We start from the raw sequence: 18305 nt of genomic DNA, 5'->3' as shown, positions 1-18305 counted from the left end.
TTTTTTTTCATATATCGAAGAATAATAATATTGACAGCAGGAACAGTTTACTTATATTGGTTAACTTAATCAGTACCACAGATTTCAGATTAAACTTTTTTCCATGTACAAAATGAGTTACTTCTTATACTCTTTACTGGCGCAAATTTTATTAAAATTATTAAAATATAGTGTTGTTAACTGTCTTACTAAGTAACTTATCTTCAGCAAGTAATACTATCGACATAACATAACTGGCTATCGATATTTTCCCATGAACTATTGAAAATTTCTACATTTCAATGTAATGTAATTTCAGTAGTTCTGGATGGCAAAATAATATTATGTTGTACAATCATGTTTCAATCTCTCTCTATATTTTTACAATGATCCACAATCATCTAATTATTTTTCCTTATGACAGCTCAATCACTTTTAAAATAAGAAATAGTGGTACATGCCAGTATTAAATGTTATTCCATATAAAATAATATTAACTAAAGTTATACAAATTATTGATCAATTAATTACAAAAATAATTATAATATGTAAATACTTATAATATGTAATAATAATAATAGTGTGATATTATTAATGATATAATTAATTATGATATCCTATGACGTAGCCACCGTATTGGAGGCTAGGGCTAGTCTCTAACACTAAATTGAACGCTGTTTCATCCATAAAAATGAGTCGTAAGTTATTTCTGTAAGCATTTCGTAAATGACCAGATTGCCATCTCTAGAATGTATTGATAAAAAAATGCATTCTTATATTATTTTGAGAAAAAAAGAATGAAAACTAGGGTAAATATCGAACTTCATGTTATGTCTACAAAACTATAACGTTAACTGAATAAATAGTTATGCAATTATAAAGTTAAAGTTACGATTAATTATTATTTTTTTCAAAATGACCTTTCAACATTGAAAAGAAACTCGCAAATTGCCGCGTACAGCGCCGAGCGCAAACAAAATGTATCACCATGTATCGCTCGTCGTTGCGTGTTAAACTCTCACATACAGATAACTATTTTCTACGTAAACTGCCACAGGTATAGCGCAGCTAAGACGTTTTGATCTAAAATATCTACTCATGTATTTATTTTAACTTATATTAAATTTTATCATCTTTAAAAATAACGATATTTTATAGAAAGTTCTCAGTGCAATTGAAATTGTATTTTGTATTATTGTTTGTTCAGAACCAGGTACCACGCATAAATTTGGCACTCTAACTTACCAGTTACCTACCTTTAATTACGACTTTAGTATCTTTAATTTATGAATAATTATACTATATACAATATAGTATAATTATTTCTATAATTTATTATTATTCGTATTGTTATTTTCTATAGAATTGAAACAATAATCTAATAGCATCACGATAGAGACTATAGTACTTCTGCTTATACATGCAGCGAGTTAAATAATGTTAAATTATGTAACATTTACATCTATCTATTTATAACAAAATACGTTTTTTATACATTGTAACGCTATATGCTAAACCGAGCCAAGCCAAGCCAAGCCAAGCCAAGCCAAGCCAAGCCAGGCCAAGCGAAGCCAAGCCTTAGAATTGAATAGCTGACCCAGTCTTTTCCGAACGTTACTCATTAACAATTATGCAAAAGGGATTGTTGCCTATGGCAACCGATAACAGAAAAGAAAAGACGGGGTCGCTATAGCAACTAGGCGAAAAATATAACGGAGTGAAAAAAATATATAAACGATGAATAATAAAAAAATATATATAACATAGTTGTTGTTATTGCCTTTCGTTTCAACATCTTATATTCGACTTACCAAGTATTTTAAGAAAGAATAGTTCACTGCTTTCATTATGAAACTACAAAAAATTATCGCCGCTAACATAAAGGCCGCTAATATATTAGAGGCAGCAATTATCTTCAATTATAATTGCAAAAGTGCATAAGAGAAGTGTTGTCAAAAATTATAATGATTACTATTTTCAACAGTTATTGGTATATTTAACAGTATATATAAAATTAAAAGGAAAAAAATGAAAGATCATACAAGTAGCGTTGAATTTTTATTATGATGAATGGTCACAATGTTCTACACCCAGCAACGTAACCGCCGTCCGCCGTAAGGCACTAGTCAAAAACGGACGCGTCGGACAATAATTAATCACTACTTTCATCTATTAAATCATAATGAGAACTACAAAAATATAATTCTATTAATTAAATAAGAAGCGAAGACAACTATGTCGCTAAAAGAGTTCGTTTGGAATTTAATTTGTGCAAAGTTATCTTCGATCCTAGATTAATTATTTGAGATAATTAACAATAAGTCTGCGCATGTACATTGCATAAAATTGATATTTTCTAAGGAATTTTGGCCGAGTCTACATACAATACAATACAAATTTAAATATACGCATCTATTTAAAAAAAATCAACATAAGAAAACTTCACATGTGTCCACAGATACATAAAATAATAAAATATTGTTTATATCATGAATTAGGCATTTATAAATAAATCAGACTTTCAAGAGTTTATTAACTTAATAATAATTATGATTTTGTTCAGCTTTTGGTAAGACTCATGAGATAATTATTTACTTATTTATTGAATAAAAAAGATAAATTATAACCAAACTTTTCATATCATATGACTAGAGTTTAGGCAATCATTTTGATGACTTGCAACAAAATTTTACTTTTAAATATTAATACAGTGGACACCTGCATCCTTTTTAATCTATATAAAATTGAACCCAACACAGATATGTAACAAATTACATTATGATATTTACAATGTAGTCTACAAATAAATAATTGGTTCTTTTCGAAATCTTACTTTAAAACTATTTAATGTAAGAAAATACTAATGTATTGTCCTAATTCTGATTATACTATTTAATCATAAGATTCGATATTACATTTATGGGTAAAATACTTTTAAAATGTTATAAGTGTCAGAATGGATATAATATTAGATTAGTTAAATATTTTTGACTATGGAAGTATAGGAACAACAAACATTGGTTTAAATATCAAATGTTTATCGTTCTTATGTAAACAAAAGGAAAGATCATGAACTTAATATAGGGATATATGTAATGGAAAAGTTCTATCAATGTTTATAATTTTATATCATAATACTCGTGATTGAATGGGTAAAGCTTTGTTTCTTATCACATTAAATAAAAGTCGAGGATTTCATCATTCAGTCATTAATTAAAGGAGTCGAGACATCTTCAATGGGGATAATTAATTAGTAATTACATTTATTCAATATATGATATTAATTTAATTCCTGTACTAGGATATTTCTTATCAGTAGTGCCGATTCTATTATACACACCACCCGTATCTTAGAAGTTGAGCAAACTGAGATTAACTAATATGACTAAAAACTTTAACGCTCATTGGTTAACTGGTATGTCGTCATCGGCTGCCGACCAATGATCTTGCTGTTTGAAGTCAAACTAGTTAATCTGACTTTGATAAATGTTCTAGGAACTGGAAAACAACATACTAGTTAATTTAACTAGTTATTTCATAATAACCTTTTCAGCCACAAACAGAGAAATAACAGAGCAGTTCTTTAAGCCTAGTCAGGTTAATTTAGTTAAGTTGGTGTACAAGAGAATCTGCACCGATATGTAGCAAATTATAAATTTAGAAGTTTTATAAAGATGAATAGTTCTAAAATCGGCATCTTAGAATTTGTATTCTGTATCCATAATTCGATTTGACTCACCAATTGATAAAGTTATTAAAAAATATAGAAACTGGTTCTGTACGAATGTTTTTTTTCTGGAATGGTTTAACAGTTAATTTATGTACTATTAAAAAAAATTGTAAAAAGGCACATAGCGTGATGTGATCTCAGTTTTGAAATTTTAAGATCTGGCTTATTTTTACTTGAATTTATTGTAGTGAGCAAGTGGCACAATGACAGATAGACCTAGAAAACTAATGCCCGAAATGCATTGAAATGTCTCATTACATTTTTTTTTAAGTAATTATCCGATACGACTCTCCTTTCTTACTCAATTAATTATATTATGCGGTAAACATATATAGTACGTACAAAAAACCAATATTGTCATTAACAATTATGAGAGAAAAAAAATATATGAGAGAAAAAAATATCAAAAAACAAATTCCAAGACTGCCGACTTTGTAATTATATATTTGTTATATTAAAAATATTGTAATTGCGTTCTAATATTTGGCTACATTAATGCAATGGTTTTATCAATTCCTAATAAATAATTCAGAACAAGATCATTTTTCTATCTAATTAGGCGAAATTTTTGTATATCTTAATACTGAAGTGATTGAATTATTTAAATATTCAAATTTTATGTTAAAAAAATATAATTGAAAATTAAAAATAATTATCTACCTACTATACGAGTCTAAGGATTGGTCAATAAATGTAACTATATTATAAGCAGTCTGTGATCTAAAGGTACAAGGTGTTATTATACTAAAATGAATGTATATGTTAAATGATATTAAATAATTTGGCAATATAAGTCCAAAAATTGGATTGTAGGGCGGAATTATAGGAACAAAATTACTTAATATGTCATTGATAATTATAATATAAGACATGGTGATTCCATACTCTGGCAAGGAAAAAAAGGTATTTTCACTACTGTTGACATGTCGATATTCACATCAACATTTACAACATTAATTATCAATGCGATAAGCATAAAAATTCATCCAAGAATGTTTCTTAAACTAAGCTTGATTTGTAATGTGAATAAATATAATATACTACAGACCGTAATTTATTTGTATCTTTTGGCAATTAATACTCAATATTTAATTATAACTTCTTACTCTTTAGCATGAAGCGATATGATATTCCTGTGTTGTAACAACAAGACCATGTAGCCCGCACACATTGACATTTAACTACCAAAAATCGCATCAAATGACACTTTTAGCGAAATATTGTTACGACACTCGCAACAGTGAATCAACAACTCAAATCAAATCAATACTTCAGCCATGGTAAATTTATCTATATTTTTTCTCGCACGGTCGTTTCTAAGAGAAGCTATCCTGCTCGCATTCATCCCAGCTGTCGCATTCGTACTGGTCACAATCGTAGTCGATGTCACAGGCGGCGTGGCCGGTAGCATCCGAGCTGATGTCAGTGAGCGCCGCATCAGATACCGGTTTCGACGAAATGTCTAATATCTGAGTAAAGTAACATATTTATAGAAAATTTAATTAATAAATTTATGTGTAAAAATTTTTTTATTTTATTTTTTCGTTCGGCTAGTACACCCTGCATTGAGACATCAGCTTTCGTGCGAGTCAGTAATGCCACATCAGCGAAACAAGAGATAGATAATTCGCGTCTTACGTCTGCCGACGACCGGAGGCTGTAGTTGTCGGAGTGCGCGTCCCGCTCGGCGGACAGCGCGTGCAGCGCCACGGAGCCGCGCTTGGGCTCGTCGCGGCACAGCTGCTTGTCCGAGCGCGCCACCTGCTCCGACGGGTGCGAGCGCTCTGGAAACGAATGCTAATTCGTTTACTCCTGCACTGGATTGATAATCTGTAAGACAGCTAGGATAGGATGACGATGACCTTCAGACCGATTTCGGCCACAGCTTCTGATATCAAGGGTGACTAGCCAACTATGCAGGACATATTATAATGCACAATTGTGTTCACAGCCGCACTCTAGTTCTTCACGCACATAATCCGAAGGGACAAATCTAAAACGACCGGAAAGACTTCAATCACTGGATCGACGGCTTTACGTGCTTTCCAGGGAGCGTAGACGCTTCTACCTTCCAGATTTGGCTACTTCTGGGAATTTTCCGACACAAAAATCCAATAACCTTACATCGGCGCAATTTGGGGTTTGAACCCAAGTCCGAGGCTCTGCGGCTTAGGGATAGGAATCATGTTAGTATTGGAAAGTACACTCAGTCGACCTGAGTGTTAGGGACCGGATATGGGGGCAAGCCTCCAACTCGTGTCCACGACAAATCAGATAGATTACACAGACGAAACTTGATGACAAAACTAGTTAGTTAAACGCTAATATTACAGTGCATAATTGAAAAAAAAATTAATTAAAGCGTCTATAATCGTCTACTTTAATACCTTTAGCAAGAGGGTCAGCTAGAGATACGGGAGATGCAGAGCGCGGGGAGCCCAAACTGCCACTAAAGTACATTTCAGGGTTCGCTTCGTGACGATCTAGAAAACATCTGAATCTCATACTGGGAATAATCTAGCTAATGTTTGTAAGTATAGCTACTTTCTATCGAAATTTTGTATTAGGAAACCATCAGTGCTTTTAAAAACTCACATAAATATATTTAATGAAGTTGTAGAAGATGTCAATTTTAAAGTGCTTGGTGGTTTCCTAATAAAATGAAAGAGTTTGAAGTTCTCTTCGTTTGAATTAGTAGCTGTTTAATTAATGTTATTATGCTAATTTAGTTAATACATATAAATACCTAAGGGAGTTGACAGACTATCGTTTGTTCTACTAAATATAAAAATATTAGCATCAGTACCACAATCGACGACATCTTGGAAGACGTAGTTGTCAATGGCGACGGGTTGTCGCAGCCACGCGTGCGCCATCAGCTGCGCCACCGTGCAGCGCTGCAGCGGCTCCTTGCAAAGCATCCAGCGCAGTAGTTGCTCCAGATCTATTATCAAAATTCTTGTTAATCATTCAATTTAAGAGTTTCAAGAAAGTAGAACATAAAAACAAAGAGAGATTCATGACTAATTTTTTTTTGGTAATTTGCAAAACAAAGGACCAACTGTTATAATTACTGTCCGAGAAAAAATAGGTTATTTATTTTTGAAAAATATTTTTTGTTTAAAATCTTATTTTTTTAACCACTATATATCGTCTCATCAATACTTAACTAATTTATGGAATACAATTACTATACTATACCTTCTGAAACAACTTGAGGGAAGGTGAGTGGTCCCTGTATTGTGTCCTCAATGTCGGAGAACGGGTTAACAAAGAATGTCAATACATACAAAGTTATCCCCATTGACCACATCTCCAATTCAGGACCTGCATATCTGAAAACAATTTAAGTATAATTTTAAAATCGAATCAAAATTTGCAATAGGATTATAAACGTGAAGGTTGAGTCAAAAGTTACTTGTTGGCGCACAATTTTTATCCTACCGGCGGTAGATTTACTAAACTCGAATTATTTTTTATTTTCTACTGTGAATGTAATTAATGTGAATGTGTCTAAAGACACATTATCTGGTTATGACCTTAATTATGACCTTAATAAGTGTCACTAAAGTGATATAATCATAAGTCAAAATTATTACTGTGTATTAAGAAAGGTGTGGAAAAATATGTACTTGTTGCCTGCTAACACCTCTGGACTGCAGTACTCTGTAGTGCCGTAGAAGGTCGCGAACAGTGTATCTTTGCTCATGAAAGTTGCCGAGCCAAAATCAATGAGCTTTACGTGGAATTTATTGTCGATAATCACGTTTTCATCCTTTATATCACGATGTAAGATATTCAGAGAGTGTAAGTATTCCACGGCTTGACCGATCTAAAAGTTTAAACAACATTAATTTATTTTCCACAAAATATACATGTTTCATCACATTTTTATTGATTACTTTTAAGAGGAAGATAAAATTATTATACATACAACATTGAAGAATTGTGCATTACACACATTATTTATTATTTAGGCTTTTTGTTCTGATCTATTCCTAAAGAAACTTTGCTTAAAATTGTTAAGTGGACCTGTCTAAATATATAGCTGAGTAGCGGCTCGTCGAGTCTTGGTCGTCGTTCGATAAACTCGAAAAGGTCCATGCCGGCCCCGTGCTTCTCCATAACCATTTGGAAATACTTTTCATTCTCAAATACGTCGATCACGCTAACCTGGAGGTTTAACCACATATATAATATGAATAACAAAGACTAGCAAATATTTATCATGATCAGCTTGTATTATTCCACTGCCGGACGTAAGCCACAAGATATGGGTAAATTAACGTAAAACAAATAGCTCGCCAGAAATGACATTTTCATAGAAGCGGTAATAGAACCATAAAGACAAATCAAATCAATTGCATAAATGGCACTACGTTATTTCTCTGCTAGGGCTCACAAACGTAACACTTAATTAAATCTAAAGCGTCATTGGGTAACGCATTTAAGTCCTTAAGTAGAAATATTAGAGAAAAATTCGTCGAATTGGTTGGCCATATCTAAATCTTCACCTAAAATATTTCCTTTTATATTAAGGGATAATTGCCCTGCACTGAACTTCATTCTTTCTGTCTCCAGTAGTTTTGATTTTATTTTTATATTTTAAGATTCTATTCTTAATACGCAACGAACGAGCTGTTTGACAAACTTGTTTAAATAACTCCGGAACAAAACAAAACTCCGAACAAAATGGAGAAATTAACAATTACGATTATATTTCTTAAGTTCATATAGCTCTTATAGTTTATTTCGACTAATTTAGATACCGGTAGTGGCCCAGTCTGAGAATGGTATTTGATTGTTTCGATAAATTGATGATTGATCGAACTGGAATATTTTATTTAATTCGTTTTCAATTAATTTTAACAGTGAATTATATGAAAAGTTGGAATCATTTGAGCTAAAATTTACAGTAACTGGCCTACAAGTGATTTTGCGATTCATTTGTTTTCTTTTATACCTATTGACAACTTTTGGCAAAAGTGATCCAATGTTAGGTTTGACAAGATTTTCTTACTAACAACCTCACAATTACAAAACACGTTATGCAGGTTGCGGAAGTTGCCGATATTCTTGTAAGTTCACAAATCATTTTATTTAGATTAAAAGATTGAAATAAATTTATGATATATACTTATGGAAGATTGCACTAAAATATCAATATCAATGTAAAATATCCACAAATAACCCCATTCTTTCGCTCAGTACAATCTCGCTTAAGGGCATTAATGTGTGCTGGAACATTCAAACAGGTTAAACTCAGATTGCAGAGGTCGGTACTCGCACATCGAGTTCCACACGTCTCTCACAAGGCGGCGGCAGTGTTAGGCCTTACGATATTGGGATGGTCGAGCGTGAGCAGCAGGCTGAGCTCCAGCGGCACGCGCCGGCCGTCGGGCGCGTCGCTCCAGAAGGCGACGCCCACCTTCTCCTTGAGGATGAACTTGGCGACGCACAGCAGCCGGTCCGCGCGACGGTACGCCATCTTTACACACCCGTATGCGCCCTTGCCTGCCGACATTAGCTACTACTCTGTACATGTTATCTAAATTTGAAATTCGTTATCGAGAACGAACAATCTACAACTGTCAAGTTTTTGTGTTTCTTTTCCGAAAAGTAACCATAGTGAATACATGTGAAATAATGAATTTTCGCAGGTGAATGTTTACCGATCTGTTTAAGTGTGACATAATTCTTGTTATATTCCCCGGCGATCTGCTCCTCTCCACCTTGACTCATTAATGACATCGATTGGGGCCGACTGCTCGCAGATTTGTTACCCTGAAATAAATTGAACTAATCAGTAAATGTTTACCGTCTATAACAACATCGACTTTATTTATAGTCTATTTTCCAATTCCCCTCACACATCATAAATAGACAATCGTGTAATAATTTGTGTCATTAGACAAAACGTTAGCGGCTCGCATGCGGTGAGCACGGGTACTCACGAGCACGAGCGAGTTGTCTGCGGTGGAGGCGAGGCTGGAGGCCAGCGTGGCGTGGCGCGGCGCCAGCTCCAGCGCCGCGTCGGCCGCGCGCACGCGCAGCCACACGCAGCGCACGCGCAGGCCCGTCGCCAGCTGCATGCTCGACACCGTGTACACCGCGCCTGCAACGGATTGGATATGAATGAGTCGTGACACAATTGCTTTCTACTTTCCGCCAAACGCACCGATGGAATTGCATTACAATTTCTACGAGATTAGTAGAGATGATCACCTTAAGGAGCATTTATTAGCTTAATACCATATCCGCTGTAGCTTATTCAGTGGCGAGAGGAGCAACTCTGAATAAAAAAAATGACCTTAAATTGACTTGATTAATTGATATTATTGATCAAAATATAAAACAACCTTTTTCTAATACGAAAGAAATGATTTATAATTTTTAAAAGCAAAAATTTTCTTTTATGAATATCGAGATATCAATATCGCGATCGCGATATGAACTGCGTGATGGTAAATGGTAACCGCTGCCCACTCCTTTCATCACCACTAACCTTGGGAACTAAATTGTGCCTGTCATTACGTTGGATCATTTGCCTTTCTTCCGTTATAAAGTGCAAATGAGCCAACGTAACAATATCAATACCAAGTAACCAATAACAACACCGACCATAAAAATGATAAATGTATTGTAACTCACTAAGTTCTGTTCCGTCTTTATGTACGACGACGCCCTTGTACGTGCCGTCTTTGTATCCGCAGTCGTTCGCGTCGCATTGTTCAGACTTGCTGTTACGGGTATGTTGAGGCGTGGAGGTCGTTATGTGCGTGCGAAGAACACGTTTCGTAGCGCAGGGTGTTTCAGGAGGGTCATCTAATAGTATTAAAGATTTAAAAACATTAAAAAACGGTAACCTTTGTATATGATGTTTACTGGAACGATTGAGGCAAAATGAGGCAAATTGGTCGACAGCTTGATTAATCTACGATATTCACAATGAATTTGCGAAAAAATTGCGTTTTAAACGTCGACGAAACTGTTATCGGAATTTTAGAAGTAAAATTAAAGTGGAAATAAGTGGTTAAGTGTAATAGTGTTGTATTGCAAATAAAGATAAATTAATCGAGAACTGTTTGTAGTGCACAATGTAGCTAAGTTATTAGCAAATCGTAAGAAATACGTAAATCTAAGGTTTGTTTATCTATTTTACTACTTCCATTGAAATAGGATATCGATCCATAGCCTGACGATATTGAAAAGAATCAAAGTGAGGACGTTTATTTAATAGGAGCTCCCGTGATACAAAATTCATCATAGTGAAGATACGTGTCTTGGAAGAGACAAGCATGTTACACCCAGGGTGGGTGTAAAAAAAAATTTTTACACAGAAAAGAAGTCATAATGGTTAAATGTATGTAACTAAATGTATTTTTCCTTTAGTTTTTTGTTTGTTTTCAAAAGTTTGTATTTTATTAGTTGAACAGTTAAAAAAACATTGAGGCATGAAAAAATTTGAACTCATTAGAATAATTTTAACAATTAAATAATCTTACCGTCATACTTCTTCCTGGGCGCAGATTCAGTTTGCGTTTCCAAATCATTGTCATTACTCAAGCTGTCGATACTCTCATCGTTGCCATTATGTTTCGGGAGGTCTTCTATTTCGCAGCCGGGCGGTGGCATTTCATTTATCGGCGTAAGGAAATCCGCGCTAGTTTCGTTCGAGTCGCAGAAGTCCAATGATATACTGCTCCTATCCTCTTTTCCTTGGGCTTTAATAGATTTGTATTTACTTGAATCGAATGACAATCTCAACGACGTGTCGTTCAACCGCACCCGAGAATTACCAGTCGGCGTGACCTCCTGCGAATGCTGGGACGTGTAGTATATCGAATCAGATTTTTCACAGACTTGTTTCGTCGGCGTCTGTTTAACTTGGTTGGACTGTTCAGATCGAAGTATATTTTCTGACCGAGATTTCGATATACTACTCTGGCAGTAGTTCTCGTCGTCTATGGATATGCCGGACATGCCAGACGTGACATCGGGCAGAGCCGACATGTCGTTTCTCTGCTCCGTAGTGCTGAGGCTGGAGACCATGTCCTGAGTGGGCGTGGGCGTGTGGGTGACCATGCTGTAAGACTTGTCGAGACACAGTGCGCTTGAAGACTTCTCCCGAGTCGTCGATAACATTGACTGTTGCACGTTTAGTGACATGCAAGCCGATTTTTGACTGCCGTTAAATGCTTCACAGGAATCATCGTCAGTGTCAGAGGCTACAATAATAATATTCTCTTTATTTCTAAAAAAATATTTTACAGTTATAATATTTATAATTGTTTCAATAGTGCAGTAAAACATTTTGTTATTAACCTAATTTTTAAACTAAAACTTGCGTTTTACTATTTAATATTTTTAAAACCACATTTAATCCATCCATATACTAGTTCCGCTTGCATTTGTTTGCAGTGTGTTTAGCTTAGTAATGTTTATACAGTTATATTTCTTATTTAAACTATAGATTAGATTATATTGCTAATATTATAAATGCGAAAATAAATCTGTCTATCTGTCTCACTCTTTCACGGCCTAACCACTGAACCGAATTTGATAAAATTTGGTATGAAGCACACTTGAACCTCTAAGAAAGACATAGGCTATTTTTTATATATAAAAAATACCTGAATCTTCATCTTCATTGTTAACTGACAGCGTCAAGTTTCGGTTCCTGTCCTGTATTTTGACAAGGTCGGCCTCCCGGCAAAAGTTCTGTATAACATTTTCTATGTGGTGACCGATAACTTCAGAATGGGGCTTGCCAAAAGTCAGCATTGCAAAGTGTTGATTACAAGCTGTTATGATACCATTTTCGTCTACCACCAGAAGACCGCTTACATTATAAGTTACCTAAAGGGTTAATTTTATTAATAAATGAGAGGCAAAGTTATTTGACAGTAAATTTTTTTTGTGGAAATTTGTATATGGACAGGCGTATGAGCCACCTGATGGTGAGTAACCATTCCTTAATGCACCAATCCGCCACCACTAATCTCGGGAGCTAAGATGTTATGTTCCTTGTGCCTGTAGTTACAACACTCTCATAGTTATAGCTATTTAATGGTAACTGAAAGTCTTTGTCCATAGACATAGTATAAGTAGAAGACATATTATATAGTAGAAGTAGAAAACACTCCAAAACATAAAACTTTTAAAAAACTAGTTTTATTTATATCATACCCCTGCAGATCACGAGGGCATGAGTTTGAATATGGGGTCAAGCTAATAACCTTATTTAAAAATTATAAGACCCTATTCATTAAGATTACATATGTAACAGAACTAAACTAATGAGAATGGTAACTGTGGTTAAAGGAGAGAGAATGTATCATGATTCCTCAAGAGGAATCTCTATGATTTTGATCAGAAAATAACAAAATCTACAAAATATTTAATTTATGAGTATTTTAGCTTACCCTAACATTCACTATGAATACAGGCTTCTCTTTGGTTGGCTTCAATGATGACCATGTGGCTGATTCCACAGCATTTGGTTTGGATATCCAAAGGCAAAGAGGAAATGAACCACCATCTAATGTCCTTCCTGAAAAACATCAAAAATAGTTTCTAAGGTCTCTTTGATGAAAAATAAATTATCTTCTTACCAAGAAAATAATTATAGGCAGTTGTTATAATAACAAAAAATTAAATGAAGTATGTAATAAAAGCAAGATAACACAAAACAAATAAATATATATACGAAAATAGTCAGCATTTTTTTATTGTACAACAATAATATTTTACAGACTATTGCAAGTTTCTTGAGTTCACTTACCAGTCACCTTCTGTTTCGATATATTTTTAGGCATAGGCGCATCATATGCAGGTATTTGTATAGAAGGTATGAGGGATGCAACAGGCAAACCAATTAATTTCTCAGATGAATCAGCTTGGAATAACATCGCTGCATCATCACCGTCACAGGACAATATTATACCAGTCTCTGCCTCTATTGTCAACTGAAAATTAAGGATATGTCAGATTTTAGAAATTGCCTTTCTAACTTTCTTATTATGTCTGTTCTTCAATTTAAATGTTCTATATTGTGTTTTTATTGTACCCATATTAAGCCGGGTCTGGTAGCTACCCGTATATATTCACTACATAATTTTTTATATAATTAATAGTTACTGATTATATTAAAATGTATATTAACATGCTTAAACATTGTATTATTATAATATTTGAAAGACTTGTTATCTTATCTTACCACAACATTTTTACATATCACTGGTTCAGCAACTACCAAACATGGTCCATCATTATCCAATTGTCTTATCCAAAGCGAAACTTGGATTGAACCACCATCTTTTGACACAAGTTCAACCACCTGCCAAAGTATTCATATGTAATTAAAAGACTAGTCATACAAAATCACATAGCAGATCTTTCCGAGAAAGCTTTATACTACTTAAAAGTGTTTCTTAAATTGCTAAAGCAAAATCAATGAAATACCAATGCTTTAATCTCTTCACAATATTGAATTTTAAATAGTTTAAGGATCTAAGTAGTAAATACAATTTATACATATTTATTAAAATTACTTTTCCACTGAGCAATATAATAGTGCCATCTTCAGAAATGTCAGCATCTCCTGCATCATGTAACTTGAAGGTTTTGCTGCTTCTCTTTCTCAAAAGGTCAGTAAAACGGAGATCACATAATTCTCCAGATGAATAGCCAAGGAGGGAACAAGCCTTGTTGTTGACAATGAGAATCTACAATAATAAGGAGAGTAGGAACATGTATTTTGTGAAGATGTCATAATACAAATAATGGAAATGAAGCAAATATCTTATCAACATAAAAAGTTATTCCCTGTATTTTTTTTTATTTCACCCAAAAACTACTAATTCAATTAAATTTCTAGAATTATTATTTTAGTTTATATTTTCAGACGTTGAATATATGTGTTCAACATGAAACTATGGAGCATGAGACCAACGGGGAAATTTTTTCCAAGCTTGTATAAATTAACTTTGTGTAATTGCCCATTTAATTAAATTATGATTATAATTACTTTAGATGAGTTTGGTTCAATGGTGAATACTGCCTTTGTCGGGTTAATTGACTGTTGCAGACGGTCTGTTTGGGACTGAGCTGGGGAACCCGCCACTTCACCAGCTGCCAGAGATGTGTTGAATCGTAGTCCATTCGGACCATCAACTACAATAATAGATTCATTATTAATTGGTTAAAAATGTTATATATAAGTATATTTGCCAATTGAAGAAGAAGTTACTCCTAGTGTGTCTTATTTATTAAAAAGTTTTGCAAGTGGTATTCACCTTAATAGGTAATGCATTTAGTTTTAAGTTGTATTAAAATTGTATACCTTTGTACGTGTTGATGTATTTACCACTGGTGAATCTTAAATAAATAAATAAGGCATATACTTGCCTCTTACTAAATCAACTGCTGGCTTCACTTTAGTGGGGGTTTCAAGATCCATCTTAATAGGTCTTACTCGCCGGTTTAAGCGTGGGAAGCTCTGGTTGCCCTCAAAAGAGCAGTTGCTCCAAACATTGCAAAAATTTTGTTGTGGCTTGACAGTTCTGTAATTTTTTTTCAATATTAGAATTAAGTCACTTTTAAAATTCAAGAATGGTTTGCACAATATTTACCTGCATTTGTCATTGATAATAAGCTGTTTTTCAGGTGTAAGTAAACTATTAAGGTTTTCATTTGTCACTACAGCAAGTGTAAGTTTCCGTTGCTAAAATATAGAAATTAATATTTTAACACATTAAGAAAAACCACGTCAATAACCAAGATTTTCAATATGTACTTACATGTTTTGGCGTTAAATTTAGATGCTCTGGTGAATAAGCATCTAAAAATCTGCCTAGTCTCGGTTTAACAGGAGTTAAATCAGCCAATTCTGTTGTAGCACCACTGTTTTAGCAAAAAAGTAACTTTGTTAGTGCCGCAACACGTTAACAATAAATATTACAGTAACGTAAAACAAGAAAATGGTAATCAGCACTTTATGATTTATTTACATCCTACAGAGTTATTTTTATAAGAAAATCAATAAGTTACAGCGCGCAAGTTCAAAATACAGCAATGGGTTATAAGATATGAAAAGTTAAGTTATATATTCAACATACCTGTTAAACTTTAGAATCTTTGCAGTTTCCATTTTAATGTTAAATGTTTTACACCTATAGGCGATCGATAAGACGATAATATTTCTTTATTACTGCAACTAGACGTTATGCTAAAATTTTAATTTTCAAACAAAAGAGGTAAACCGAAATCAGTTGTCAAAAGTTTTGTTATTGCATCGAAACGAAAATAATTTGGATTTTAATTATTTAATTGAAATAAGCAAATAATTGAAAATAATTTTGTTTACATTATTATTTATTATGTCAATATTTCAAGATAATTATTTTGCAAACATTATTAATTAACAATTATATAATATTTTGAAGTGAATATTTGCTTTCTTTTCTGCTAACATGATAATTTAAAAAAATAATGACTATTGACTATTTATTTTCTTAGGTTGCGGTTTAATTTGAATTGTACGGAAGGAGAGGAAGAGAAGTTGGTATTTAACAGCTGTTCCTTTTTTTGTTATTGATTGTTGTTTGTATATATATATATGAATAAAAATACATTACAATAATATATACTCCATAATTAAAATTTATTTATTTAATTAAAATTAATTAATTAAAATTTAATTCGTGCGCGTTTGAATTTAACAAAAAAGCGTGACTTCATGAAAGTCCTGTCAAAATCGGTCCAGCCGTTCCAGAGATTAACCGCTACAAACAGACAGATAGACAAAAATTTTATATGAACCGTGTATACACGGTTTTTTACTAGATGCATATGTATGCATCTAGTAAAAAACGGTTATTTCAATATTACAAATAGACACTCCAATTTTATTATGTATAGATATATATTTTTTTACTTAAACGCCTGATTTATTTTTAGTGCCGATTTGTGTATGGAATGAATTTTGCTATTATCATTTCATATTGCTGCTGTCTCTCTTCTAAGTATAGTAATAAATACTTATTATATAATTTTAATAAGATTTTTTTTTTACAAAAAATCTACTCCATAGTTTTATTGTTCGTTAAACTTGTATTGTAAAAATATAAATACGTTACACTTATAATTCTGTACAAAATTTTCTTTTTTTGTTTTATAATATGTAAATATTATTTACTTAGATTAGAGATTAGCGTACTGTATAAAACATTTTTAGTTCCTAAATTTTTCTGTATATTATTACCATTTTAAATTTGAGCCAGAACAGAGGATTTTCTCCAAAATAAAAAAAAAAAATCAGTAGCAGTCCTGAGCTTGGATGTTAGAAGTGTTTGCACACTTTCGTGCTTTGGAAAGTAATTAAAGCCGTTGGTCCAGTACTTTTGTTCATTGCATGCATTTGTTCCACCGGATTATGAGAGTATATTCATATTCAAAATTTGATCCTGTCATAAAAACAGAGATATGTTCGATTTTATTACGATGTTTGAAAAGCACGCGCATGATATTAAGATGTGTGCATACTGTAATATGACAACAACATAATATATTATATTACAATATCTGTTTGTATAGAAATCTTAAAAAAATTGTATCTCCAACAACATTTATTTTTGCCAGCGTAAGGAAATATCGCTTTTAATTTATCGGTTTATTAGAATAAGTTGGGAAGTGGGATAAAAGAATAGAAAATAAATATAAAAGACTGACAGTATGTTCAAGGTCAGTGTTTATAGACATTTAGGGTTTAAAATTTGTTTTACTTAACAACTTCATGATGATATTCTGAAAATAAAATATTGAAGTGAATTACGTTGTTGCCGTTTTTGCGTATCCCACGACATAGTGCGCAAAGATCGTTTGATGATTGTAATAGCGGAATTAAACTATTCAAAGTTTTCTTTTATTTTCTTCGAGAATATTCTATGAGAGAATAATATAATACGTGCGTTACAAGTATGTTCCGGTTATTGTGTACTTTCAAATCCCAAGGTCTTTCCATAGTCCTTTCGATTTACCCCACCCAGCTGTAAGTGGACCTAATTATGTTTTTATAGCTGCCATATAAATTTGAGTCGTTCGATCTAAAACACAAAGCTTTATTTTGATCGTTTATTAACTGGAATACTGTATAAATGTATTGTTGCTTTATAAATATAATAATAATTAATTATTACTGTTAATGACGGAGGTGGACGGACATTGATTTCGATTGTAAGGCGGTACTGATCACGGATACAAGGTTTTATTACGAAATAGTTTCATGTCGGATTTAGGATGAAATTGATCGAATTTATTGTTAGTAAGGATTAAAAGGGCTTAGTTATTTAAAATTATACAAGACGGCATATAAGATTTTGGTTGGATGACAATATTCATTTTGGTTACTATCTTGTGCATGGATATAAGTCTTGACACTTTTACATCGTTTCACTGATTATAATAAAAGTAGGAACATGTGTGTATTTTTTGTTTGGAAAAGATTTTATAACAATACGGGATATATGCAGCCTTATGTTTGCTGACTGTCAGCTCTCCATGGAAATGCGTCTTGATTTGTTTTTTTTTTTAATTT

At 33.0% G+C, this 18305-nt stretch overlaps 1 protein-coding gene across 2 annotated transcripts; it reads right to left on the bottom strand.

The window, feature by feature from the left end:
• Window positions 1-2022: 2022 nt before the first annotated feature.
• On the bottom strand, window positions 2023-15935 carry LOC125065380 (PAS domain-containing serine/threonine-protein kinase). Of its 2 annotated transcripts, XM_047672950.1 has the most exons (22): window positions 15829-15935; window positions 15511-15613; window positions 15343-15434; window positions 15119-15273; window positions 14739-14884; window positions 14263-14436; window positions 13929-14048; window positions 13494-13677; window positions 13135-13262; window positions 12343-12568; window positions 11215-11937; window positions 10361-10534; window positions 9664-9824; window positions 9382-9493; window positions 9048-9223; window positions 7742-7882; window positions 7342-7541; window positions 6911-7044; window positions 6516-6653; window positions 6097-6192; window positions 5348-5493; window positions 2023-5178 (listed from the first exon to the last, which is right to left on the bottom strand). In XM_047672950.1, exons 1-22 carry the CDS (start codon window positions 15858-15860, stop codon window positions 5026-5028), a joined length of 3714 nt encoding a protein of 1237 aa, XP_047528906.1. In that variant the 5' UTR covers window positions 15861-15935; the 3' UTR covers window positions 2023-5025. The 2 variants fall into 2 exon arrangements, with proteins under 2 accessions (XP_047528906.1, XP_047528914.1); XM_047672958.1 differs by lacking the exon at window positions 6097-6192.
• Window positions 15936-18305: the final 2370 nt, after the last annotated feature.

The sequence above is a fragment of the Vanessa atalanta genome, chromosome 1 (genome assembly GCF_905147765.1).
Source record: "Vanessa atalanta chromosome 1, ilVanAtal1.2, whole genome shotgun sequence".
NCBI lineage: Eukaryota > Metazoa > Arthropoda > Insecta > Lepidoptera > Nymphalidae > Vanessa > Vanessa atalanta.
This window is presented reverse-complemented; position numbering and strand designations above follow the sequence as displayed.

Bases quoted from the DNA above. Each gene is read 5' to 3' on its own strand.
- LOC125065380 (XM_047672950.1), bottom strand. From the start codon at position 15,860: ATGGAAACTGCAAAGATTCTAAAGTTTAACAG. The intron at 14,437-14,738 runs GTAATTATAATC...TTATTATTGTAG, and splicing joins TTGAACCAAACTCATCTAAA to ATTCTCATTGTCAACAACAA. The intron at 9,494-9,663 runs GTGAGTACCCGT...AATTTATTTCAG, and splicing joins CAGACAACTCGCTCGTGCTC to GGTAACAAATCTGCGAGCAG.